This window comes from Macrosteles quadrilineatus, unplaced genomic scaffold, assembly GCF_028750875.1.
Source record: "Macrosteles quadrilineatus isolate MER2022 unplaced genomic scaffold, UCM_ALF_1.0 Scaffold_9__3_contigs__length_116548681, whole genome shotgun sequence".
Taxonomy (NCBI): domain Eukaryota; kingdom Metazoa; phylum Arthropoda; class Insecta; order Hemiptera; family Cicadellidae; genus Macrosteles; species Macrosteles quadrilineatus.
In genome coordinates this window covers 84,140,086-84,168,042 of record NW_026542602.1, presented here as the reverse complement: position 1 = coordinate 84,168,042, position 27,957 = coordinate 84,140,086, and the positions used below count along the sequence as shown (strand labels likewise).

General features: G+C 33.8%; 1 protein-coding gene across 3 annotated transcripts in view; it reads left to right on the top strand.

Annotated features, from left to right (window-relative positions):
- Positions 1-2,182: 2,182 nt before the first annotated feature.
- The window catches only part of LOC129002190 (cyclin-dependent kinase 14), a 285,193-nt gene continuing 259,418 nt past the window's right edge, over positions 2,183-27,957 (top strand). For 2 of the 3 annotated variants that reach the window (XM_054429821.1, XM_054429819.1), the window contains exon 1: positions 2,183-2,370. In XM_054429821.1, the coding sequence (XP_054285796.1) occupies positions 2,316-2,370 (55 nt within the window). In that variant the 5' untranslated portion in view covers positions 2,183-2,315. Of the gene's footprint in view, positions 2,371-8,113; positions 8,239-27,957 lie in introns of those variants that run through there. The other variant, XM_054429820.1, reaches the window with a different exon arrangement.

The following is a 27,957-nucleotide window of genomic DNA, read 5'->3' as shown; positions in this document are numbered from 1 at the left end:
ATTGTATAATTTTAAGAGTGACTTCAACGATGGCATCTAATTTTTCATCAATTGTTTGTTGAATATACCTAGTTACTAGGCAACCAACTAATAAGTTAGTTCCAGACAAACAGAATTGGGTAAAATCATCCAGGTTTTCTTACAAGAAACAAATATGTAGTGAATAATCTGTGGAAAAAGGGCAAAATAACAGAGTTAGGTAGAAAATGCCCTTGCCGCAGCAAACCTGCTGACTAAGCGAATTTCCATTTGCCTGATTGGATTTTCAATTAAATCTATTTAAATAACATTATCATTATGTTTACAAGTACCTATAGGTTTGCTGCTATAGGGAGGGTAATAAAGTGGGGTTCTTAGTAGAATATCAATAGCTTAGTATAAAATAGAATTTAATTTGCCAAGTTTGATCAAAATATATCTATGTAAACAAGCAAATTACAACAGTTTACTTATTCTCCATTAGAATTGAATAGTATCATTTTAAATTTACAATTTATTTTTTGTGACTAATAACCGTTAAAAACTCTTCAATAAACAAAATTATTTTTTTAAGCTCTATAAAATGGTACTAAGAGAATTTGGGATTTTTTGTTTTGTTTTGAGGGTCAAAGATGAGAAAACCCAATTTTACCCCATAAAACCCCCGTTAAACCCCGATCATGCTGGTTCATGAACTCCTTAAAATTTATCGCGCCCTATACACCTTCAAGCCAACTTTAATCAAAAAACGGAAAAAATTGCTCCATGGCAGTGCATTTTACAGTAGTACCAACATAGATAGCAACAAGACAGTGTTTTTTTGTTCCCACATTGGGACACTTGAGTGAAAACTTCATTAATTGTACCATAAGAACAAAAAGATCATGTCCTCACGTATACCTCAATGTCAAGAAACATGTATTGTCAATTTAAAAGAATAGCCTACCAGAAAATTTAAAGATTTTGTTTACATTTGAACAGTGCTGAACGCATGAATACTTTTGAATAGTACTTGCACCATTTCTTTGTGACAACCACCTGCGCGTTTGTACCACTTAGGCCTTTTTACACAACATTTTTTATAGAGACGGACCTCATTTCTTAAAAAAGAGGTTGTTTCAAAAATCAAAGACGAAAATTCAAAAGAGTAACTCTATAGAGGTTCCAGCATCCAAAAGACGAGCAAGACTATGCGCCGGAGGCATTCAGGCAGAGACGTTGAATAACAATGCAACTTTATAATGGTTACCTGGCCTATTATTTTACAAATGCATTCTTACTATCAACTAATTTTCTTGTATCTTATTCTACTGGAGCTGATTAATCTGAATTGCTTTGTTTACTAAGATAACAATAACCCGTAGCAAAAGTAACTTCTAAACGAAACCACAAGGTCGGCCAAGGATGCAGCTTTCTGTCTGTATACAAAAACTAACAAATATATTATGTTTTGGTATGGAATCCCCGCATGCATAAAAGGGTAAGACTATATGATTATGATGTGAAAGAAGTCCTAAATGGTAGAAATAAAATAAAGGCACAGTAAAATCAGCAAATCGCTAATAATTGAGCTAATAATTAGCTCAATATAGATCAATAATTAATAGCAATTCATTGACATGGTAGGCATATATACTACACATTGTCGAATGTAAATAACTTAGTGTTTTAACGAGGCCGGCCATGACTCTAGCATTAGCATTGATGAACCAAACACACCAAAACTTGAATGATACCAATCTGTACTCACTAGGGAGTAGGGTTTAATGTTTAATCTTTGATGAGACAATGGTGAGTATAATAATTGGTCTACGCTACATAAACGGCCCCTATATATTTTTTATTCCTTATAAGGGCAAAAAAGATACCTTCGTGGTTAGCAGTTTAAAGTAAAGTATAATCATTGATTCTATATCTCCTAGACATAATCAATGGTATTTATCAATGAAGGCACTCATAGTAATGAACCACTACATTTTCATAAAACAATGTACCAACGTTTGAAAAAAAATACAGCATAATGCAAAAAAACATGGCTAACGTTTAGAATGCTCCTAGCAGTGGATATGAGAAACACTACTTATTGATTATTCTTCAGCGCATTCTATGTACAACGCCATGAACTACAGTGGCGTCCACCAGTTTTGTGCTGCTCTCTGACCAACATCTCTATGGAGCCCATCTGTTTCTGTTGCAGCAATGGCGTCTGCTAGTGCTGTCGTCAGTCTCGCGTTCGGTTTGTTGTGATTGTGTATTGCTGTGAACCTTTAGTTATGTGTATATTAGTTCGGTGAGAATTGCTTAGATATCTAATAAGTGAGTGAATTTAAGTGACCATGTACTGCCAAGTGGATAAATCAATGAGTAATTCATCAACAAAGATCAAGGATGGTGAGTATTATCACTTTGCATGGGTCATTTCAAAACACCCACGCTTTTGCACTGATTTCAATGGGTTCTTGTAGACAGAGTAATATCTTATTGTTTTAATCATTCCATACAAATGTTGCTTAATAATCTTTTCTTTCCTTGTAGATCTAAATTTGACCATTGACTTGAAATATGGTTACATTTTGTTATTTTAAAGGTTATGAATGGTTTAAGCTAGGATAGGGTTCTGCTTTTTGTTGCTTAAAAATACTTTTAGAGGGCTAAAATATGCAATGGTTTTTACAGAGATATAATTAACAGTATTCCTACCTAATATAAAATTATGAAATAGGCCTATACCTACTTTATTTAAGGTGTATATAAGTACAACTTGGGCCAAACTTTAAACAATAACTTATAAGTCCCATCAACAAGCTTTTATGTTCAAGAATAGACCTAATTCAAACAAACTTACTTGAAATAATATAGGTAGAAGTTGGCCTATTTGAAGTCTTTATCCTTGCCTGTCGGATAGATGGTGTCAATGACTGACCAGACTAAGTTATGCCTATGGTTTTATACTGTCGAGTGTCAACCTTATTCAGCTGAGGTTGTTATTTGCAGATCATTACAGATCAAATAAAATCTTTTATATTTTGCACAGTAAAAAATCTGTCTAATAGTGTCAAAAAACTAGGTAGCCTGCCTGTAAAAACTCGAAATACTTGTACAACTAAGTTAAAATTTAACAGAACAGCAATCCTAATTTGATCGGCAACTTAAAAAAATCTTTTATAGTGTAGGGAACTCATTATAAAGGTAGGCTATGTGTTTCAAGGCTCACCCCAAGTGTGCGATTAAGTTTTAAGTTAGGATAATGAGTTCTTAGGGATATGAGGAAGAAAGGTCAGTCTTATACTGATTTAAGTCTGTATTTGGCTATTATTAAGTGATTTGAAATTAGCCTAGGTTGAATTAGTAACTAAAGGCATGGTTTAGGAAGTGAACCGAGCTAATAATTTATTAATTTACCTCTAGAGAATGTTTTTGCAGTTGAAATAGTGGATTATAAACACAATGACTAACTTAGTGTTGTAAATAAGGCTTGAATTACCGGTAGGGTAGGCCTACTATCAACTAATACCGTAATTTGAGATGTAGCAAAAATAAGGTAGTCTAGGCTAAATACAACCAGGATAATACACTTTTTGCTTATATTTCCAGTTTAACAAAAAACCACAACAATGAAAAAGCAAATTAATTAAATAGTTTCATGTTTCGTAAAAATGCACCTTGTGTAGGGCCTATGTAGGTACTAAAGCGAATAAAACCCCAGTTTCTTCAAATATTAACTTAGTCTAGTGTAAATCCTGGGAAAGTATTGGAAATTGCTTGCCTGCCAGATTGAAGCGTTAAACAAACTGTTTCCCGACCATAGCTCTTAGGGTCTACAGCTTGCCCCAAGACCTAAAAAACCTTGAAACAAGGAAATTTAGCACCCTGAAGTCATGGATAATAACCAAGCCTTTTGTTGTCTGTTCATCGTTGCCTGTTGAATAAAAAAATGAGGGTTGATCTACAGCCACAAGTGAATAAATCTAAATACAGTAGTAAGATACAAAAGTCTGTTCTATGTAAGTATGTTTTATTTTTTTAATGACACAACCTATCCGGAATAGCTGGTCTCGACGAAGAAGAAGGTAATCATCTGGAATCTATCTAAAACTGACATATGAGTTTAGGTCAAAGGTCGAAATCAAGCCAAAACTTTATGACTCAATCAGCTACCTATACTTTTGTTTTGTCTGATTATTATTGAGGTGTCCATTAAAACTTGGAATATTCAACTTTCTGTAGTTACATCAGCCCACTCTGGCGATGGCTCAACTTAACTACTGTAAGTCCATTTTGATTAAAAAACTGGCGACAGCTTGCACATAGGGATGGAATATCTAGTTGTAGGCCTAGCCTATAGTCAAAGATAGGAACTTAGGTTAGGTACCAATGATTGACTTTTATTTATATTTAAGTAATTTGGTTACAAATGGCGGTTGTTTGAAATACTTTCATAGTAGAAATACTGTACACAATATATAATTATGAGTGGTTATTATTTAATTACTAAATCTTAAAGCTAAGCTATGGTCAGATTTGGTTGAATTGACTAACGTGATAGTTGTTTTTTTATAAAATCTCAATCAGTCAGTTTAGCTTATACCTAGGGATTATCCTAGTAAAATCAATAGAAGGGTACCGGTACCTACTCTTCTCTTATTTATAAAACTACCGTTTAACTTCTTAATTTTCAAGATGAGCTCGTTCGCATGGCTCAATCACGTCCTGGTTAGGTTGGAGCTCGTTCGCTGCATTCACTTGCCTTCAGGTTAGCTCGTTCGCTACGCTAACTGGCCTCCAGGTTGAAGTTCGTTCGCTACGCTCACTCACCTTTTGGTTGCAAATTGGCTGTTGTCATAAATTTAAAAAAAATAATAGTGCTGCCCCCTGTTGGTAATCCTTGTAAATTTAATGCTATTGAACATCATAGAACAGAACCAACTTGTTTAATTGAAACAGCTGTTAAGATTCATTAATTCCTTTTAAATATGACAAATCATAAGGTTAACATGGGAAACTCTAGAGCCACTGGGGCGGAGCACGAATGCCCGATCAGAATAAAAACTACTTAGTTTTCTTATTTAATGCCCAAAGAATCGGTGTACCGAATTTCAGCCTCCTAGGTAAATGGGAAGTGGGAGAATGAGTGATGAGTGAGTGTGTGAGTGAGTGAGTGTGTCAGTGAGGGCTTTGCCTTTTATAAGTATAGATGTTAAACAGTACCTACTTCTAAAGCGATTTAAAGTCATGTGAGTGCCAGCATGTTTCATCTGCATAAAGTGAGCATTATACTTTTTTTCTTATTAACTAACTTAGATAGTTTTTATCATGGAAAAAGTATTTTTAAAGTCTGATTTTACTTTCTTGAATTCACCATCATACTTAGTTGGAGGGGGGGGGGGCAAGGGAATATATGAGTGAATAAATTTCCTATCTTGTGAAGGAATGAGGAGTTAGATATTGAAATTACTGGACAGTGGAGACAGCCACAACTATCTTCATGATTTTGATAATGTGACTTTCTGGCTGCAGTTGGTAAAATCTGCCTCTCAATCCCTATACCGAGTTCATTTAAACTCATAATTGGGTTCTTATAAGTGATTTCTGTTAGTAACTTAGTTCACAGGACAATGCCTTGATCCTCGAATTATTCTACAACTTTCAAACTTAAATTTTTTTGTTTAGTAAAAAGAAGATAGGCCTATCTACAGTTGACAATTTCAGCTATCATTTTCATGGGTTGGTTTTTGTAATCTACTTTAAACAGTCAATTCTAACACAAATGAACTAACTCTTTTTTAAATTGTCAATGGCGTTACAACTGCTACAAGTGTTTGTGAGACTAAAAAATTAGCTTAACAATACAACGGTTGTGACAATGTAACAGTTGATACAAACCTGTAACAGTTGTGTTTTATTACACAGTCATGTAACAAAGTTTTCCCCGGAATAACCCTTCCACCCCGATGTTATCTTAAGCTAAACATATTGGAGATTATTTGTTTAGATCAATGAATTTTTGATATTCGATTGAAGAATTGTGGGGTTTAATTTTCCAAATTGCTTCAGTAGGTGACCGTCTAGTAGCGAATGAGGTCTAAATAAACTAAATAACTAAAACATTACATTTCATGATTTTGGTACATAATAGGTTGATCAAACTTTACAGTAATACGAAGAGTTACATTTAAAAAAAGTATTAATATTCACCAGGTACGATTTCATTAAATCCTATTCAAAATTTGTATGTTTTGAATTTTCATTGTTTAATGGCTGTGACATATTTGAATTTTAACATCGTGATTGCATTTCAAACCACCTCACATACTCGTTTAGTTACTATTATTAATAGCATAGCCTATATTGTTTCATTGTTTAAAATACATCAATTACAATTAATTACATGTGGCTAGTTGTTGCTTTTTACTAAATTTTTCTCTCCCAAACAAAAAAAAAAAAAAAAAAAAAAAAAAAAGGGTAGCCGAGTGGTTATAGTGCTCGCATACCATTCAGAAGGTCACCGGGGTTTGATCCTGAGAAAAGTCAGTAGCGTTTTGATGGTTCGAAACTGGACCTAGCTGTCCCTGATTATTGCGCTATAAAAAGTCCTAGCTACTGAAACAGCTGATCTTAGTCTGTAACAAACCTACAAAGATCATTTCACTCCATTCTACAATCATCCTTCACTCATATTGGGTTAAAATACACACATAGGTAGCGTCTCTATTTCAATTAATTGATAAATAAAAAAGATTAGATTTGGGGAGTGTATTTTAATTTTGTGTCGTGATTAGCTACTCCCAAGTATCCCAAGCCATCGACAACTGACCATGTACGTAGTGCGGCTCTTGTCCAAGTCTAGACCAATAAGATAACTCTTAATATCCTGCTTGAGGTTATTGTCGAGGCTTCCGGTCTGCACTTCACTTGTAGTCCTTTGGTCACCTCTTACAAAACCTTGACTAATATTATAACTGTTCGAATTCCTCAATGATGTCCAAGCATTAACTTTGCACCAGTGTAGAAGTGATGATTAGATTGTATTACCGTATCACACATAATGAATAGTTGGAACTCTCTTTGCAATATTCTTCATCTTAAAAATAACTTTTTTATTCTGCAAACTAGTACTGTTGACGATTTAAATTTCACGACAGTATCATTGTGTAATCGAAAGGAAAAACAATGTTGAAATGAAATTAAAAATTATTTATTTAATCAGGCAAAGTTAGGGCCACATGGCCCTCTCTTACACTTAACTTGTTTATAAAAATCTAAACATATACTGTACATTACAAATACTATAATCTATTTACAATATTCAATGTAAAAAGAAACAATAAACTTTTAAAACAAACCACTTTACATAAACACCCACACACACACACACACACCAATGTAATGTTGTAATGTTGGTTGTAATGTGTAGTAATGTTGGCCATTACTATTTTGTATAGAGCTTTAGTAAGTTGGCCCACATAATAAATGACGAAAACTATACTTTCTCCATATACAGTAATATGGTATAGGGGGAAAAAGTAAAAGTGTCTCTGCCGTCATTATCAGTGCTTTTGATGACTGCTATTGCCAACATAATTTTGAGATTCAGAGTGTACGAAAACGTTGATTAATTTCAGGAAACAGTGAGAGCAGGTCGGTAAGACAGGTTTGAGTCTTTTACTCGATTAAAAAAACTTAAGCCCCGGTCTTCGTAAAAACTGTGTTACTTATCGGTACGAATGTCGTATGACCCAGGAAAGTTTCACAAATGAGGGCAAAATACGATCAAATTCAATAAGTTTTCCATTAGCTCATTAATCCTCCCATTTCGTCTACTCAACCAAACTTAACAAATCCCCTCCCTGACCCTCGGACCAATCTCATTTGCTCACAAAATACTTTCCGTGTTGCGGTGTTGCTCAACCATCAAGCGCCAACCGCAATTATCGTTCAGGATTTCCCAATGCACATTTCGAACTATAAATAAAATACTGTTAAAGTACAATCCCCACTACGGCTTGCATGATAATACTTTTTCCCATTGGTGGTCACAGGTCATCATCAGCTGTTTAGCGCCATTTTGACCCTTTATCAGCTGTTATCAGAGTTTCCCGCCAGAATGACCCCGGCTGACAGTCCGTGGTTTGATGCTTGTGCGGAAAGTCGTAGTCGCGACTGTACTACAGCTGTTGCCTTGGTTGTTGTGTTGTGTGAACATGTTGTTGAAGTTGTTGTTCCCGCTGAGAGTTGCTCAACAGAATGTTGTTCATGCAGGTTTGTGTTGTAGGCCTGTTCTAGTAAGTTAGTCCTAATTAGATGTGTAGGGATGGTACGCTGTTGCTTTGAAAAAGTTAAGTTGAGGGATGGACCTAAAAAAATAGCTTGCGGACGTTAAACCTTTGCCAGGTTAATACGCTTGAGTTTTAATGAAATCTCTTCATTTTTCATAATTTTTTAAAATAGTTTTTCATAGTTTGATGGAGTTTCGAGATGTATTTGGGTTTTATGTTTGGGTGACATTTATTTTATCTAAGCATGAAAATCTACAATGATAAACTATCCAGTGAAAGTGCATGCCAAATAAGTCCTATTATTCCACAAAGAATGTTTACTGAGGGTCTGTTCAAACTAAACTTTTTATAGTGACAATTTAACTTCAATACAATTATTTTGGCTACAGTCTAACGATGAAAGGAATGATGCATGGTGAAAACGTTAATGAAATAAGGAAAATGGTGTTACCTAAATAAATAAATAAACGGTCATATTAAAACGTAGACATTATTATGGCTGTTTATGTGATATGGTGAAACCTTAGGTCTAGAACTCGGGGCTGAAACTTATGACTCATTCATAATTTAGTTTGTATTGTTGACAATTCAACGCTATTATTTATTTCAAGTTTTTTTTACGTTTTATTTAATTTCATGTAAGATTGATACGGTACCTCCACGTAGGTTTAATTTTAAACAATAAATAAGTGTGAACACTTCTCCCAAATTTGTTATAAAAATTAATTCGTAGCCTAGTTATTTATTAATTCAATTTTAATAGTTTTTTTTTGCTTGTAGCTACTAGTTAAAAGCAAAGAGTGCATAGCTTACAAGTAAACATTTTATTTTAACCCCTTATCAACGATATACAACGATATAAAATCTGGTATAATAGTGTCAACCATCATTTTAAATTTAATTAATAATATAAGCGTTTCATCATAGTGGTCTTAGGCTGTTGTTACAATTATTAGAGCTGCAGCCAGACCAATTCCTTTTGTACATCAGTAGAACTAGCCAATGCTATGAACCTCTATTTGATCGCATAAAATTGTTCATTCAATTTAACGTTCAGTGGCTCCGTTTTGCGAATAAATTCCACGATGTATTTTCTATTCTTTCATTGTATTTTATTGCCGACGACATGATATTGTTTATAAGTGGAACGTTTGTATTTGGTTTATTAGTTTTAATGTTGGTGTTAAATGGAATAGGCTTAGACCTGGAAAGAGAACAGTGAAAATAATCGTTGGTGCGAGAATAATCGAGAATGCACTGGTACAAATGAACTTTTTAGTACGAGTATTTTCATTTTAGAGTAAAATGTAGGTAGGCAATATGCGAGAGGACGTATCTACCCACCGACCGTTATAGGATAAACTGAATCAATGAATCACAAGTCCATTAGTTCTGCTTGTATTAACATTGTGGTTTGAATACATTATTGGTTTTTGTTAAAATTTTCATCAATACAATACGAGTGATTCTCTTTGATAAAAATCTCATAAAAACGAATGTGAATGTGTATCTTCTCTACTTACACAGTTGTGAGTTCGTATATGGGATGTGAAATAAAAATTATTTAAAAATAATATTGGAGCCTAATAGAAATTATTTATAAAGAAGGTGGTAATCAGCCTCTTTATTTGGTAAGTGATTGGAGACTACACCAAAATACATTATTTACATAGTTTCTGTTAATAACCAAATTCAAATGTGATTCCATGGATTCAATTATTTGCTTTAACAGTTAGCTTATTGAAACGTGTAAGCGGTTGTAAATAAATCCTAGGATTATTTTTGGCATTTTTCCCCGTTTCACACACTAACATGACAGTTTCAACAGAGGCTGTTTCATTGAATCTGTTCCTCCTAGTCCATGTACACACTGCAGTGCAGTCGCCGACCTAGAACTATACTGTTGCTAGTGCATTATTGATCCTATTCTCCTACACTAGACTTTGTACTAATATTATTAACTTTGAATAACAATAAACTACATTATCTAGACGTTTAATACTGGTAAATATAACTGTGTACTCACTAAATGGCCATCAATGATACAATAGCCAGTTTGTTCAGCTATCGTGGCCATTCAATAATATTGTTCTATTAAGTAGAATTGAATCTGTTGTAACGTCTGGCATGTAAAGGTAGCTTGTAAAACTTTTAATTTGTACCTAAAAACTATGGAAAAATATGACACTGATTGTTACATTGTTACATAGGCTTAAGACTTCAAAAATGTGTTAGCCTACAGGTTTGAAGAGAGTTATTTCGAACTTAGTTCTATTTCAATTCATAAACTTAAATTACTTGTTTAGTTAATACATTCATATTAAACATATCTTCTAAAATTACAAAGATGGTTGTAAAATTATAAGGATCATTGGAAATGGGCCTTGCGACTTTTAACACCAAGGATAGTCTAAGTTACTAATCTAGCAAGAGCAAGGGTAATTCCATGAATTAATTTCACTTTAGGTTAAAACATAGCAAATTAGTTGTGGAAAGATCGGTTGCAATGGGTGAATACCGGGAATCGACATGTAAAGTATAATACTTTTAATAAAGTTTACGTTTGAATAAATTCAATCTCAATGTACCGTATGATTTTTTTACAGTAAACTAAATATTGTTGCATACTTCTAGACATGAAAATCAAGTGAATTGCGCAACTCAATTACGTGTTACAAGTTTGATTGTTTGTTCTGACTAATAAGATGTTCGTGGACGTTTTAGATACATCTCCATTGACCCATCTTATCTTCAATAACAAGAACCACTTAATGGTTACATAATCATCGTCAATTTGTTCAATGATAATTGTCTGTGGCTGATAAACGTTTTTGTGATTGCTTAGTGAATTTTATGTAAAAAGTTGTTGATTGATTGAAAGGAAATTTGTCTATGAAACTTATCCCATGAATTCCATGTTAAGAAATATGGTATACTCAAATGGGTGTATTGTCCTTATGCCTAAACATCATATTGGATTATTGAAGCGTAATAATTTCGTGCTTGGTAACCAAATTTTATTTAGGGGAAGTTATTAATTCACTCTTCTATGCATATACTCTCCTATGCACTAACAGTGGCTACTTACAATGTTATACACATTCCTGTTGTTATACACCTGTCTATATGAGTCTAATAAATTTGAATGTGCTAAGACCTGTCTCTATGAGTCTAATGAATTTGAATGTGTATAACATTGTAAGTAGCCACTGTTAGTGCATAGAGTATATGCATAGAAGAGTGAAGTAATAACTTCCCTTAAGTAAAGTTTAGTTACTAAGCACGAAATTATTACGGTAACATTATTCCAATATGATGTTTTTGTGGTTTTAGATACATCTTTTCAACGTGAGGAAAGGTTGGATTAAAACTCAATATATTACTAACTATTGTACAGGGTGAATAATTTTAAATGAGTTCCCCCCCTACTTTTTTCTGCATTTCTTAAGATATCATCTCCGGACCACGTCAGATCATTGTTGAGTAGTAAGTACTTCATTTTGACTGGGTATACATTTTTGGCCGCCATCTTGGATCCGCCATATTGGATACAAACTTTTTTTTCAAATGTAGGGTTGTGACCCATTATTTCAAACCAAAATTTTACGCTGATTACAATGCCGCAATTATTTTTGTAAAATCTTGATCCGTTCTAAAGTTATGAGGACTTTTTATAACTTTATTTTTAGCGCATTTTAACATTGTGCATTTACAAACTAAGACCATAATCTCAAAATAGTGCTAGATAAAGATAAGTATACACCACCATTCATTTCCGACATATTTTCACTTGGTTATGACGGATGTAGTTTTTTCAGCCGCCATCTTGGATCCGCCATTTTGAAATGTGATCAATTAATTTAAATATGAAGGTGGTGTTGTGACCCATCATTTTGAACTACTTTTTTATAATGGACTCAATGCTGCAATCCGTTTTTGGTTATCAAGCTATCTTGATGAAATATTAAAATAGTCTTATTTAAAATTTCAATATTTCAAAAACCAAAGATGCAAATGAAAAACGGATTGCGGCATTGAGTTCAGCATAAAAAGGTAGCTCAAAATGATGGGTCACAACACCACCTTCATATTTAAATTAATTGATCACATTTCAAAATGGCGGATCCAAGATGGCGGCTGAAAAAACTACATCCGTCATAACCAAGTGAAAATATGTCGGCAATGAATGGTGGTGCATACTTATCTTTATCTAGCACTATTTTGAGATTATGGTCTTAGTTTGTAAATGCACAATGTTAAAATGCGCTAAAAATAAAGTTATAAAAAGTCCTCATAACTTTAGAACGGATCAAGATTTTTAAAAACTAATTGCGGCATTGTAATCAGCGTAAAATTCTAGTTTGAAATAATGGGTCACAACCATACCTTTACATTTGAAAAAAAAACTTTGTATCTAATATGGCGGATCCAAGATGGCGGCCAAAAATGTATACCCAGTCAAAATGAAGTACTTACTACTCAACAATGATCTGACGTAGTCCGGAGATGATATCTTAAGAAATGTAGAAAAAAGTAGGGGGGGAACTCATTTAAAATTCACCCTGTATAATTGTGTGAGAAAACATCATGTGATTTTCGGTACGAGTCGTGATACCAACGTTTACATAGCATATTAATGATCATCGTAAAAAAAGTATATTAAATTGACAATTTTTCGGAATGAACTAAAGCATAACCAATTTTACTATCTTAAAATATTACGAGAGGTTTTTATCAATCACAGTAAAAACATAGCATAATGTATATCATCGTAAAACCTAACAACAATATCAGAAGGGTGAGTTGGGCAGTAGTGGGCCACTCTACGTATGCTACATAAGTCCTGAATAAGTTAGGTTCCCCCAGCATCGTACATTTTTGTCTGACCTTACCTTCTCCTGTATTTTACACGTACACTGCTCTTGCAACTTCAATATTTAATATTTACTCCCTTTTACAACATTCGAATTTGTGTAGAAAATTATTGGGAGTAACGTTACGAGTATGTTGTTAGATCCATGATAGTTGCGAGTTTAGGATTATAAACATTGTTGGACTTTTATAGATGGACGGTTAAAAGACCTTTTTTCAGTTTTTCTTGTCACATGGAAAGACTAATGTTATCAAATTTGTATTAAAGGTAACTCGATCAGATTTGGCCTTAGTCACTAAAAAGACTACAAGATCGCACCACTCATCATACACTCATCTCCATTCATACTTGGCATAGATACCTTTATTCATATGGTCGCCATTTCAGATTAAGTATTAAAGTATAATTTTTTAAAAGAAATTAAACGATGAAGTACTTAGGCCTACTGTATATTTTGTGCTGAATTTGTGGTATAAGCCGCAGTTTTGGGGTTTTACTAACATTTTTGTTTTTGCTTTGATTGATTTAGTAAATATTTGATTTGCATAATCAGTATAGTTAGATTTAGGGTATATTTGGCGGTTTTGGGGGTTATTTTGTTCTGTGGATGTCCATCTTTGTAACTGAAATTACTTGTTCATATATAGTATCTCATTAAATGTCTTACTCCGTAAATGGTCTCTTCTGGTTTAAAACTAAATCCGTTAGTTTAAGGTAATTGGGACGAAGACATAAGAGTATGTCTTAGTCTCAATTACCTTAAACTAACGTTAATCTTATATACTACAAAACTTTTGCAAAAGCTTTGTAACAGCTATGACTGCTAGCCTGATCATACTACTGAACCAAATTACATGCTGTTGGTACCAAATGAAAGATATTTTCCTGTAGATATGCAGAATCCGTTTATAAATTAAAACAGGCTTAAAAATAATTACAAAAAAAATAATTTAAAATTTAAAAACTAACATGGACCTAATGGGTTGCCATGTTGGTGACGAAATAACAACAAAATATAAAGAGAAAATCAAAACAAATTGAATAAATTCCAATAACATGTTTTATTTACTGTACAGCGTTGGTGAAAATAGAGAAGTTTGCACAATACGCACTTTTGGTCGAGTTTTCGACCATGGGGCGAGCTCTCGTGATTCTCAAATTTATCTTTGGATTGTAATTATCAATTATCAATTATTTAAGATGGGGACGCCACTATGTGCGTATTTTAACCCAAATATGAGTGAAGGATGAGTGTAGTATGAGTGGCGCGATCTTGTAGTCTTGTTAGTGACTAAGGCCGACATGTTCCTTAGTCACAGCTGTTAATTAATATTTATTTAATATTTAATTTATATATTAATATTAATATATAATATAAACAATTAATATTTAATCCTAGATTTATAGCAACATGTCTAGTGCTTGCCTGATTTTAATTTACAACGTTATACAATTAATAAAACACTACAGTATTCGGAGGTCATCAACCTTTATGAATTAACCCCACTCAACACAAAGAGTTCGCGTGCGCATTAATATTTAGGGTGGTGTTTGTAAAAATATCTCAGCGCGGGACCGAAAGCGTATACAACTTGGTACGGTATACACAAGGGAAGGGTTGCTTGCCCAACTGAGAATACCCGCGTCTCTCTGCACTGTGGCCTACTTCCGACTGGGTAGAAAACTTTACTGTTCACCCCGTGTTGCAAAATATTTCTCAATATTATATTTAGAAAAGAGATTTGTTTACTTGATAATCTTATAGGTTTTTAATGTGCACAATATAAAAGGATCTCTTCGATGTGATGGATTAGTCATACCAATAAGCATGTTAAAAACATTTTTTGGAAAATTAAGATTGATTTGAGGATTCACTTTTACTTGGGGACCGAGCTTTGCTCGAGGGAAAAATACTTTTTCGTACAACAACCTTTGTTCGATGATTTATCTAAATATTTACTGTTAGGTCTAAATAAACTACATTTTACTAAGTAACATCAGAATTATTGCTGTTTATGCGTGGTTGTGTACACCGGTAATGGATTAGTGAAGAAAACCTATTATCCAATATATTAATAGGCAAGCATGTTTCTTGGAAACCTTTTTTTCTCAGCTCGTGTGCATCGCAGGGAAAATCTACGCATGTTAGGAAGATATTTTCCTGTAGATGTGGATAATATCTTTATAATTTAAAATAGGCTCAAAAATAAGCACAACAAATGAATAAAAAATAATAAAAAAAATTAGGTAGGCCTTATGGTCTGCCCAGCCTGCTGGTGTGCCGAATTTACAACGAAATATAAACAGAAAATCTAAACAAATGTAAGAAATTCCAATCACATGTTTTATTTACAGCGTGGGGTGAAAATACAGAAGTCTGTGCATTACATATATTTGGTTGAGTTTTCGACCACTGACGACCTCTTGTATAGAGTAATTTAGTTAAAAGGTTATCATTATATTTTCACAAGCTAACTTTTAAGTGTTGGGTATAATTATTTTGTTGTAAAATGGTTTTTATTAAGACTTATTTACTATTTCATCACCAACTTCGTTTTATTTTTTACAGGTAAGGGAGAACATTTTGCAACCAGTTGCCGTGAGTGAATCTCTTTAAGTTACCTATAGTCCTATTATCATAACGAATTCCTGATTGAATAATGGAACGGATCTTTAAAGGAAATGGAATATCTCATACCTTTTACAATATTCTAAGTTGTTGTTTTAACAATTTACTTTAAAGAAAAAGAACGTTGGATTTGTATGATAATCCTCTATTTTTGCGACTAAATAATTAAACATACTTAGCAAAATTTACCCTAAAATATGAGAGAAAATTTAGTTTAACACCAGTAGCCTACTCTTAAACGTAAAAGATCTAATAGGAAACAGATTTTCTATTGTATAGTAGAGTGAAAGTGTGCCTACTTTATCCAAAGTAATATACGACGACAACAATGAAATAATACGTAAACAGCTGATCTGTCGTGAAAATCAATATTACCAAAGACCGCATGAGCTTTCACACAGCAGACTTTTTGTTTGGATAAAAATCATTAACGTTAAGATAAACTGTTAGTGCTTTGTCGATCCATATTTGATATATTTAAATTTATATTGCACTTATTTACCTTATGGTGCATACATTACACACATTATAGAAGTAAATAAATCTAGTAGTACTGTTAGACGGCATATATAATTTAGTTTAGAGTGTATTGACGTAATTGTAATTTTCTTTAAAATATTTCGCACGGTAACTGTCTATAGTCTAGTATTGTTACCGTCTAGTTTGATTTTTTTTACTAGAGGGCGTCCAGTGGTCGAAAACTCGACAAAAAATATGTAATGTACAGACTTCTCTATTTTCACCCTACGCTGTAAATAAAACATGTGATTGGAATTTCATCCATTTGTATCGACCACACATTTGCTGTTTATATTTCGTTGCTATTTCGTCACCAGCATGGCAACCTATATGACCCATGTTATTTTTTTATTTAAAAATTATTTTTTGTGTTTTTTTATTCTATTTTAATTTGTAAACGGGCAAATTGATATCTGGGTTCGAAATCTACAACTTCACCCGCTTAACATCAAATTTTGTATTGTACTAGGCTATAACACAACCAGGAAAATGCTAATCAAGATATTAATAAAAGTCTTACTTTATTTCGTATGATAATGTGCATTTACTTAATATTCAATAGGCCTAATTAATTATTATTTTTCTTGTAAGAAAACTAAGTTATTTTGCGTTATACGACTATTATTATGTAGGATAAATTTTCCCTAACAGTTCACCATTAAAATTTTATGTTATGTCTCGACTTTAACCTAACCCAACTTCAAATAATCCACCCCTAAAAGGATTTGTACATAATTATAAAATTTCAACCTGAAAAACATGGCCCTCAGGAAAAGGCCCATGATTAAAATAAAACTTAAAAAAATCTTTAAATCTGTTAGAAGAAAATGCAATACCATACTGAGTAAAAAATATAAACAATATATTCTCCCCAAATATCACGTAGTTTTAATAACTTACTTGTACACGGTTTTCTATTTACACTTAATGTATTAATGAATGTCCAAAGAGTCAAATTGTACAGTAAAAGTAAAGTTTTCAGTGTAGTGGTAGACGGTGATCGGATCGTTTAGCAGTTCTAGATAAAACTAAGTTTACGACGCTCCTAAGGGTCCTTATGTTGTACACAAGTCTTATCAGCTGGGGACACCCAGTAGTGGACATCGTTATTTGGAGGGAAAATAGTCCATCATCCCTAGACCAAACGATTTAATCGATGGTTTTTTGGTAGTGGAAAAAACTTTTGCGATTAAATTAGTGGTTGAAATACCTTAAGGATTGTTGACGTGTTCTTAAATCAAGCATAGCTAGGTGAACCCGTGCTAATTCGTACGAAATAAATTAGGATATTTTGAATGTGCATAATTCTTAAGGGAATGGTCTGAAAATAATGCACCACACTGCTCCAAAATAATTTACATGGCCAGGCACTGCTCCTAAAGGCATAACGTCGAAAGACACTGGTCTGAAAGGAGTTCTATGGTGAGACGCTGTTCCAAAAGAATTCGCATTGTCAGGCGCGGCTTCTTTGAAAATTGATTCAGATCAGTGCCTTGCTGAGTTATGATATAATATTACAACTTGTTTTAAATAGAATTTTAAAAATCTATACTTTTCTTAGAGATTTTTGTATAGAGGCTGCTTAATTTATAAGTCAGGGGGAAATAGATAGGATGTACCCAAATATTTCTTGTACTGTTTTACCTCAAAAATGTTGAATCCCTGTCAATCAACTAGAAATACTGTAGGCTAGTACCTTCAAATCAAATTATCAAACTATATTAAGCCAAAGTGATACCATAATTATTAATAATATTTATGCAGTAATACCACGAATACTATATCAGAAAATATGTGGATCACAAGCATAAAAAATATGTGACTGGCCCGAAAAAAATGTTTGTATTATTATTTAAATTAATTGAACTTCCAAAACCAGATGTTAGATGTTATTAGCATAAGATTCGGGCCAGTAACGCCATTATTTTAACAGTAATACTCATTATGGTATTTACTGATGTTACACCGGTGATAGGGTTGTAGCTACCCAAGTTGCCCCTGTATTGTGCCAGTAGTATCAGGTAGCCACAGCAATTCTCTGAACCACTGTCTGTGTTTGGTAGAACCATAACAGAACGGTTCACCAACTTAGAACAATGGAAGCAGTAACATGTGATTTATTATCGTCCGACATTGCTGTTTCTGCACACTGACACTTGGTGGTTATTGGCGGCACCGTGATTCTTGAAGCAATTGCACCATTGCTTATAAGCATTCTCCGTGTTAGGGGTCAAATTAAGCATTTAACTATGAATAAAAAATACCTTCCATTTCCATGTTGAAGTTTTAGCCAGTTTTGGGATGAAATGGACGTAGTTGAGTGGAGTTTCTCAGTATATGTCGCTGACAATTGCTGATTTCTGTTGAACGCGACCACGTTTTAATCAAGCCAATTAAAAGTACAACTTATTTTAAAGCTATAGAATCCTTTATCAGTCATACATCTCTGTAACAAAAACTTTGAAGAAAAACATATTGTCAGACTGTAACACTTGGGTAGCTCATTTGACTTTGTTCTATGAATACGAATTTGTCTACAGCTTGTCTAAAATGGGGAGCTTCCTGGTGATTATTTTTCTTGTTTCTATAAACATTGCATTTCAATTACCATCTTTAGCTCACCGTAAACCAACTTGCATTAAAAATGGTGAGGTAGCTAACTATTTTACCTATTCTACTTGATGACAGGTATGCTTGCAGGCTTTGGATTATAGACATGTTTTGTACAATAGTGTTTTAAGGTCGAAAATGTCTTGTGGGAGAATAACTAAAAAAATAATTTGTAGGAATATTAAACCGTTGATAAACAGCCATGTAACGTAACGATGTAATACTTTACTGTTAGATACTGTACTAGAGCAAGGCAGACATCCCATTCGTATGGATCAGTTGTAGACAATTTGTAATTTAACTCTTAGCAGCACAGTCTATCGGTGATATAATTTGTCTACGTCTACTTTATCTTAAACCCAGCAACAAATTTTACATGGAAATTGAATATCTGATACTCTTCGTAGTCGATGGTAACACAATAATAGATAGTGCGCAGAGAAAAAAGTAAACTCAATCAACCATGGTTTGTAACGTTTATTGTTTGGTCGTAGAATGAAGTTTGGCGGCGCATCAAACAGTTTATTGCGTCCAGTTTGCTTATAGCTATGTATTATGACAATCTTTCTCCTGCATTTATGAGCCACAATTTGTTTTACTGTCTATCTTCCTAGGTAATTCCTAATTGCAGTATTTAACCGCATATTGTCAATTATTTTCAATTTGTTTTCGCTAGAAAAAAGCGGACGAGAAATGTATTTTCATTTAGTTTCGTATTTAGTTTACGGCGTCATCTCAAACGATTTGGTATTTGTAAACACTTGTTGGATCAACTTTAAAATCCTATTGCACACTAAGTTCAAAGTTAATTTTTTGCTTCTAGTTATAATAAATGGTCGATGGTCAGTGAGTTAGAGTTGATATTCGACTCATTAAAAGATAACTAAAAATGTCCTAAAAATGTCAAACAGGCTTTTTATACTCCATATCTCCCTTAAATTGGTGGCCTTTCCAGTCCTTTCAACTCCGGAATTACAGTCTAAACTTAGCTGACCAGTTAATTTAGGAGGCGATTCAGTCATTAGCACACGTGAAATATAAAAATAGCAGACGTGCATCTGGAAGTCGTGTGAAGTCTAGAGTTTAGACACGGTTCACACCGAGTTTTCGCGTACGTCAGTTAGAGTCTAAATTGGACCAGCCTGAGACATTAATAATGTTCTGTAACTACTTCGAACTCCCGCGATCCCCTTCAGTTTTGGAACGGTTTCAAGCAGCTATTAACGCTGACACGGTTACAGTTTTCGCAGTGACCAGCGAGTTCCATTAGTTGCAACCGTTCCATAGAACTAGTTGCAAATGGTATGTTGAACTCCTGATGTCAGCTTTTCGTCCCTCGTCCATTTCGTTCTCCAGTCTGTGTTTTTAATTGAGCTTGGTCGAAAGAGAAACACCATAGTGACGAAATATAACTATTTAGTTACCCCACAGTTGTAACTGATGTTATAAAGTTTATTGTACAAAATGTATGTTTGTGGACGGGCAATATGGTTCCATAACTACATTTTAGAATCTAGCCATTTTTTCACTTTTGTTTTGTATTTTTAGGCCTTTGAGGTGAAATATAGATACTATTGAGCGTGAGTACATCACATAATTAAACATTTGCGTTTAGATATATCTATTTGGTTTATCTAATCGCTTGGTGTATTTGTAAACTTTACCCCTGTATAAGGCCACGACTGTAGCAGCGTCCGTAATACATTCATCAAGATAGGCTGATTCGCCCCCTGGGACTCATTCACCGGCCTTCGCCACGGTAAATCTTCATGTTGCTGCAGTGCGATAGTAGACAGTAAATCGTACAGATCTGCTGGACGTAGTAATCAGTTGTTGTTGTTGTCGAGTGGTTCTACCAAACTGTTGTTTTGTAGTCTTGAAAGATTGTGGGCCTAATGTATACTGGGTAATAGCTTTGTAGGTGGTTGATAATTTTTTGACTAAACAAAACGAGTAATTTATTATAAAATATAATGGAAAATGTCGAATCTGGCATTTTTAACGAATCAGAAAAAGAATCGGTGAACTCATCTACATTTTTTGTTAGCCTATAAGTTTTTTTTTCTGAAGAGGTTTTTTCGAATAAAATGCAAGAGGTAATGTTAATATGGTCTGGTGAAATTATAGTAAATTCTTTCGAAAATGGGGGGAATTAGGAGTTAAACTTAATAAATTGTATTTTAAAAAAAGGTTAAAAGCCTAGCATACAATCATGAATACGTGACTAGAGGTCAAAAGGTAAAAAACATGTTACTTAATTTTGTCGATCTAAGGCGAATTTCAAGTAGGCCTAGACCAAAGATTTGGAAGGAAAGTTTAAACTAGAACACCAGTGAGGTTTGACCTCAAATAGTTGACATTCAAACCTCTCAAACCAAAATATAAGTTTTTAGTTAGGTTAAAAACCTTTTAGCGAATTTCCCATATAGGGAATAAGCTATTACCGTAGGTCTCATGGTAAGACCTAGACCCGGGACCGATTTACTTTTTCGTTTTGAGGTCCCCAGAGGCCAAAAACACTATCCGTTCAAATTCATATATATATATATTTTTATATAAATGCATTATTAAAAACTAAGTACCCTTTTTTTAATTCATTTTATTTAATAACAACGCTATAAATAATAACGTTGTTAAATAAAATGAATTAAAAAAAGGGTACTTAGTTTTTAATAATGCATTTATATATCAAAATAGTAGCCCTAATCACTACAGTTTTCTTAATATATATTTATATATATATATATATTTATATATGTGTCCGTTAGCGCGATAACTCGAGCAAAATTGATCCGATTTTGATGAAATTTGTTGGTACAAACGTGTAAACCTACATTTATTCGAACGAGTTCGCGAACCAGAATAATCGGACCATGGGATCAGGGGTTTATGGGGGGTTTTACGGGGTAAAAATGGGGTTTTCTCACTTTTGACCCTAAAAACTTTAAATTTCTAAATATCTCTCTAGACCATTTTGAAGAGCTTAAAAAAACAAATAATTTAGTATATTGAAGTGTTTTTGAATGTTCATTGACTACGGAGAAAAATTAAAAAATTGTAAATTTAAAACTCCCATGTTATTCTTATGGAGAATAAATAATCTGTTCTAGTTTGCTTGTTTATGGATATATTTTAATCAAATTTGGCAATTTGGTTTATTTCATACTAAGCTATCAATATTTCAATTGATAAAACACACCTCAACATCTTCCCCGTAGCAGCAAACCTAACTACAGTACTCACTAAAATTAATGTTATTTAAATAGGAAACAAATCTGAAAATTTATAGGGAATATTTTAGTAGAAATCAAGCCGGGTAAATGGAAATTCGCTTAGTATGCAGGTTTGCTGCGACGGGGGTATTTTGTAACTTTGCAAACATTACAGTTGATGAATAACCCCCAAATATCGAGTTTTAGTTCCAAAGCAAAATTATCAGATTAAACCCTGCTCCGAAAATAAAACTTCTCTCGTTCAATTGGTTTTATACTCTCCAAACTAAACAACGTTTTTCCCAAATTGCCAGTAACAAAAGGTCGTTTTCATTAACAAATTTGTATTTTGCAGTACCCTATCAGCATTGTTGACCTCGGTAGGTAGAAGGGACCTCAGCGTAATTCTAACCGGACGATAATTTCTCTCTGGCACGGCCATCGCTCGGCCACATGTTAATTATCAGACCCACAGCCTATACAAAGCGGTGAATTAGACACCAGCCTTTCAATTAGCAGGACAAATTACTAGCAGGGATATAGTAGCTGAGTCAAGAGTTGTAAAATAAAGTTGAATTTAAAGGTTGTTAGTTAAATTAAGAATAATTGTTTGGAATTGAATCAATACATTCACGAATACTTACAGACACACAGAATTCACATACAAAGAGTAGGCTAAGTTGTCGACCTCAATTAGAAAATCATAGTTGAACCCAAAACGCAAATCATAAATATGTTTTGTTAAAATTGGTGTTCTTGTTTATTATTTTTGAAATTAATTCAATTCAAAATTTTTTTATTGAGGCAAGTTACAATAACGTGAATAATTTCTTTTAACGATTTCGCAGAACATTTTAAATGTAAATTAAGTACAATTTAATCTTTACATGTAATTAGGCGTAGTACTCCCTATGGCTAAACAATTTTGTTACAAAAAGTTACAATAGTATACAAAGTTCTACATAATAACTAGGAAATTATTTTCAATAAGCGTGTTAGTCTGTAACATTAATGTATAACGTCTCACTTAGTCTAAGTTAGACTATACATCGATGGTCTGTAATGAAATGAAGTAATTAGGCTCATATCAGAAAACGTTGCATTCATTGTATATTTTCCCAAATAGACGACTGAATAATTATTGACTCGTGCACAAACATATTTGACTATCTATCCCTATTGTTTGTGTATTTCAAATGTTATTTTATACATGAGAGTAAGTGCATGTATATATTATATATTGTTAAAGGAACCAAGCGTTGTTCTCATCCAAAATACATCGTGGTAAACCCATACTCGTAATTTACGATTATTTTTATAACAGTAGATTTTAGTAATTTGTTTATAAAATAATGGATTTCAATCCAACCTACTTATAATGTCATAAGTAGCATTAAAGCTCAATTTACCTGGTACTCTATCAAAGTGGCCTAGTTCGGAAAACACTATTGTTATTCACTTTAAACTTGTCCTGTTTTACGATAATGTCACTTCCCCAATACAGGGAGTTTCCTAACTGAACTCTTTTTGAAGCTCTTCATCTTTATGACTTCGAGATAAACTTGTCTATGGTACACTCGACCTTATCGTGTTATACTTAAGTTTCTGTTGCATTTTCCTTGCCTTGCTAATATAAACTCAAAAGTAATCCATGAATCAAAATTCGTTTTTTTAAAATTACATACAATGCTACAACTAATGTAGATTGTTGAAAGCCGATTATAAATGTAATTCAGAATTCCTCGAAAGTAGTGCTGTATTAGCGGTCCTATCGCCAACAGCTGTCGGGCAGATGTTACAAAGTTAATTAGTTTAAAGGGCATTCGGAGGAAATGACGTAAAAATCCGGAAATGGCGTTGGATTTGAGGTGACGTCACGATGGATGATCATATGATGTCCAAGGTCATTTGTTTGTGTTTTTAAAAAAGGAAGCTAGCCTACAGTTGTAGTGTAGGATAGCTTCCTTGTTCTGTTTATTGTTTATTTGTAATAAACATGAGGAATGACAATAACTTACATACTATTACAAATAATAAGGAAAACATGTGCGAACGTACGTATCTAGAGTGAGCGTCTGCTAAAGTGTAAAACGAATGAGTTTATTGGTGGCCTTTATAAAGGCCGTTTTGTGTAGCTCGGCGACGCTTGTGTATTTGGATGTTTACTTCTTCAACTCCTCTATTGTATTATGGAGCTCTTTCCATCTTGCCATGTCTGCATTGTGCTCGGCCCATTCGATGTTGTCTCGAGGCTGAGCGCACCAAACACGATCAAATTTGCGGCGAATCTCTTTCTCCTCCTCTAGCAGTTGAAGTAGTTTTTTTTCCTTTCGTTTTCGCTCTTGCTCTTCTGCTTCGATGCATGCTTGGTGTAGGTCAGAGTCTTCAATATCGCTTGTCCACTGTCGTTGTTGTTGTTGTAGGTTGGCCATCTTGTGCAAAGTAAAGGAGAAAGGTTGAGTTGACTGGTGAAGAGCTGGATGCGAAATGACTGTTGCGTGTAAAGAAGTGCAGGTCCCTGACGAAGTGGGCGGAGCTAAAGCAGTAGGGGTGGGGGAAAGTAGTAGAGGTGGGGGAGAGCATCATGAGGGTATCATTCCATCCGTTTTAAAAGTATTTTGATTCTACGTCCCTTGTCTTGTGAGTGATGTTTCCGTTTTTCTTGATACGTTTTACAATTACATTGACAATAGGAGAACGATTCACATTTTTTACAAGCCATTCCATCTACTTGACATTCAGGTGTTTTGAAACACTTTAGATTACAACAATAGTATTTTAAATCGTATTCCGATTTGGGATCAAAAGATGAATTTGAATTACACTGTGACATGTTGCTCGACTGAATTCTAAAACAAGAATGAAAAGCAATGTGTTGTGAGCTGCTATTTATAGTGCAAGAGTCAGCAGCTCTCATGCATCTGCCACAAGTTAGTCTACATTTTTCCATAGTAGGTTAACCATTTGTGTTAGATCGTGTATGTAATTTTGATGCTTGTCTTGATATGTTTTACACCTACATTTGCAATAGCCAACAGACTCACATTTTTTACAAGCTTTTCCATCAACTTTACTTTCAGGCTTTCTAAAACATTTTAAATTACAACAATAGTTATCCAAATCGTATTTGGATTTGTAAACAAAAGGTAAATTATATTTACGCTGTGACATGATGCTCGGTGAATTGTTGAAACAAGACTGAGAGCAACTGCGTGTAAGACCTGTTATTTATAGTAAAAAAGTTCAAGGTCATTTGTTTGAATTTTAAAAAAAGAAACAACATATCAGCATATAGAATTAATTATATGCTGATATGTTGTTTCCTCTTTTAATTTATTTATTAATTTATTTATTTTTTTAATGACATAAACATTTTACAAACATATGTACATAGGCGGTTATTTACAGAAAAAAACTTAAAACTAACATTGATGGGTGATGTGTAGAGATAGTTCAGTGGAATTGTTTCCGCAAACTCCGTGTGATACCAAATATAGGGATCCTGGTTGAATACCTCGCAGGTCTTCGTTTTGTAGCTGCTGCACAAATCGTCTTGGAAGATAAACTTGAAATTTTGGTTCATCGCCTGGTGAAAACGGTGCCTCGCTCAGTGATGCTAAAATTGCGTCTCCATGTGAAGTTTCTGTCTTCTTCAGCTCGTGAACGATGTAGTGTTTGTGTTCCTTCAATTCGTGACATTTCTTAGTACTTAGAATGCTGGATTTGGACTGGGTGTTGAACTGATCCACCAAAGACTGGAGAAACTGTTGTGAAGCCATTTTCTTGATTAGGACTACCCTGTGAGATGTTGCCTCTGCGATGTCTGGAGTAATACTGATGAGGATCCTGAGACTGTCCACTGTATTTATAGCACACGTTCCCCCCCTCCACTGCTATTTCCTTCGTAATACTTCCACTGTTGCTGTTTGAATTTATTTTTGTCCCAATAGTGAAGAACTAGAAAATTAGCTAATCGGTATGCGTTTTGTAGTGCACATTGTGTTACTGTGCGATAAGAGTGATCTGTTAAAGTACAAATAGGTCCATAATTAATTTGATGATCCTTGTCCATTCTTATGTCGAAAACATCGTGATATGTGTATTGTTGTATCCATTGTCTTTTTTCCGATCCTCTTGTATAAATATGGGAAAACTTGTTAGAAAAATGATACATGATATTGTTCAAGTGCTTATAGCTTATCAATCCTTCGTTCCACTGAATATGGTGAAAATGTTTGGTTATCCATTTGTTTGTTCTTCTTGCTTTGTCATTCAATTGGTTTACTGAAAATGGAGCTTCAAATATAAACGGGTATACGACATGTGTAATCAAATCTAAAATCACTAATTCTTTTATCACAAATTCATCTTTGTTATCACGAAATGCTTGAAATTCTATTACACAGGGTTTTATATCCATAATGTTTAACCCTATCTACACACCACCATGTATAGTGTTCAACTGAATTCACACCGCGCCTTGGTCACTCTTTTATACTGTTTTTCTTTAATTACACTTCTTGGGTTGCTGGTTCTTCTTGGTTTATAGTTTCATATTCTTCAACAGCTTCTATCGCTTCTTCAACAATTGATTCGAAGTTCCTTAACTGTCTCCACATACCAACTTCATGAGGCAATCTATTAAAAATAGATGTATCCACGTGTCCGTATAATATGGTGCTTTCCGGTTGTTTTTCCAGTGTATCAATTAAATACTCCTTGATGATTGAACTTGAGAATACAAGTTGTTTCATATATCTAGAGATAGGAGACGTTGCATGCATTAAAATGTAGAATTCTTCACGTGAGAGTAAAATTTTACTTTCATGTTGAGTTAAATCTCTAAATCGTACTTGTAGTGTTCCACGATTCTTTACTATGTCAATTTCATTGTCAGAATCCAAAAGTCGAATATTAGTTTTCCTTCCGCAAACATTAGTATTTAAGTAACATTCAATTAGATTTAAATGTTTTAGAAAAGATTCCCATGCCGTTTCAGAAAATAAAACCATTTTTGTACCATGCTGCAAGATTACTGTGGGTGTATATTCCGATGATTTCATTAGTCCAGCTGTTACACTTTTACCCAAACATAGTGAGATAGGATAGTAAATGCGTAGGAAAACTTCTTTCAAAATATTAATTGGTATTGTATCTTCATCTTTCCGCTTCCTCTTAGTGCCATTTTTTTTAGTTTTTTCTTCTTTTTCTTCCTTGTCTTCTTTGTCTTCTTGTTTTCGAAACTTTAAAAATTCTTCTATTTCATTTACGATTTCTTCATGGTTTTCTTCTTCCAATAATGCTGCTTCCTCTGCATCCTTTTGTACGACTGATGGAGAACTCATTTTACTCATGATGTAGTGTAGGATGTTACCCATTCAACGAACGAGCAAAGACTGATTGGTGGTGTGCGAAGCTCCTCCTTTTATAGCCGACTGGTGGTTGTGGTGAAACTCATTTACAACACTGTTTTGACTAATCCCGTCAATGGTGTGTACGTTACAATTTTATCATGCAAAATTAAACAATATGCAGATGTTGCATCAGGAACGTTCTCTTCAAACTCCATTTCTATTTTTATATCCACACTTGATGACTTTACAGATTCGTTTTGTTTTGAACAATCTATTACAATTATTGGAGCTTTTGATTTGTACTGCTCGGGAGACAGTATCGGGGTGTTTGTTTTCCCGTAGTATGAACTTTGGAATCTAGCGTACATATCATACAAAACGGTGTACCTCTTCTTAGTGAAAGAAATATTAAAGTTGTCGTAAGGGAAAAATTGTGAATTAAGAAACACTTTACAATTTGTTAGTTTGCAATGATCGAAATGACTGGCATTAGCTAGTATATTAT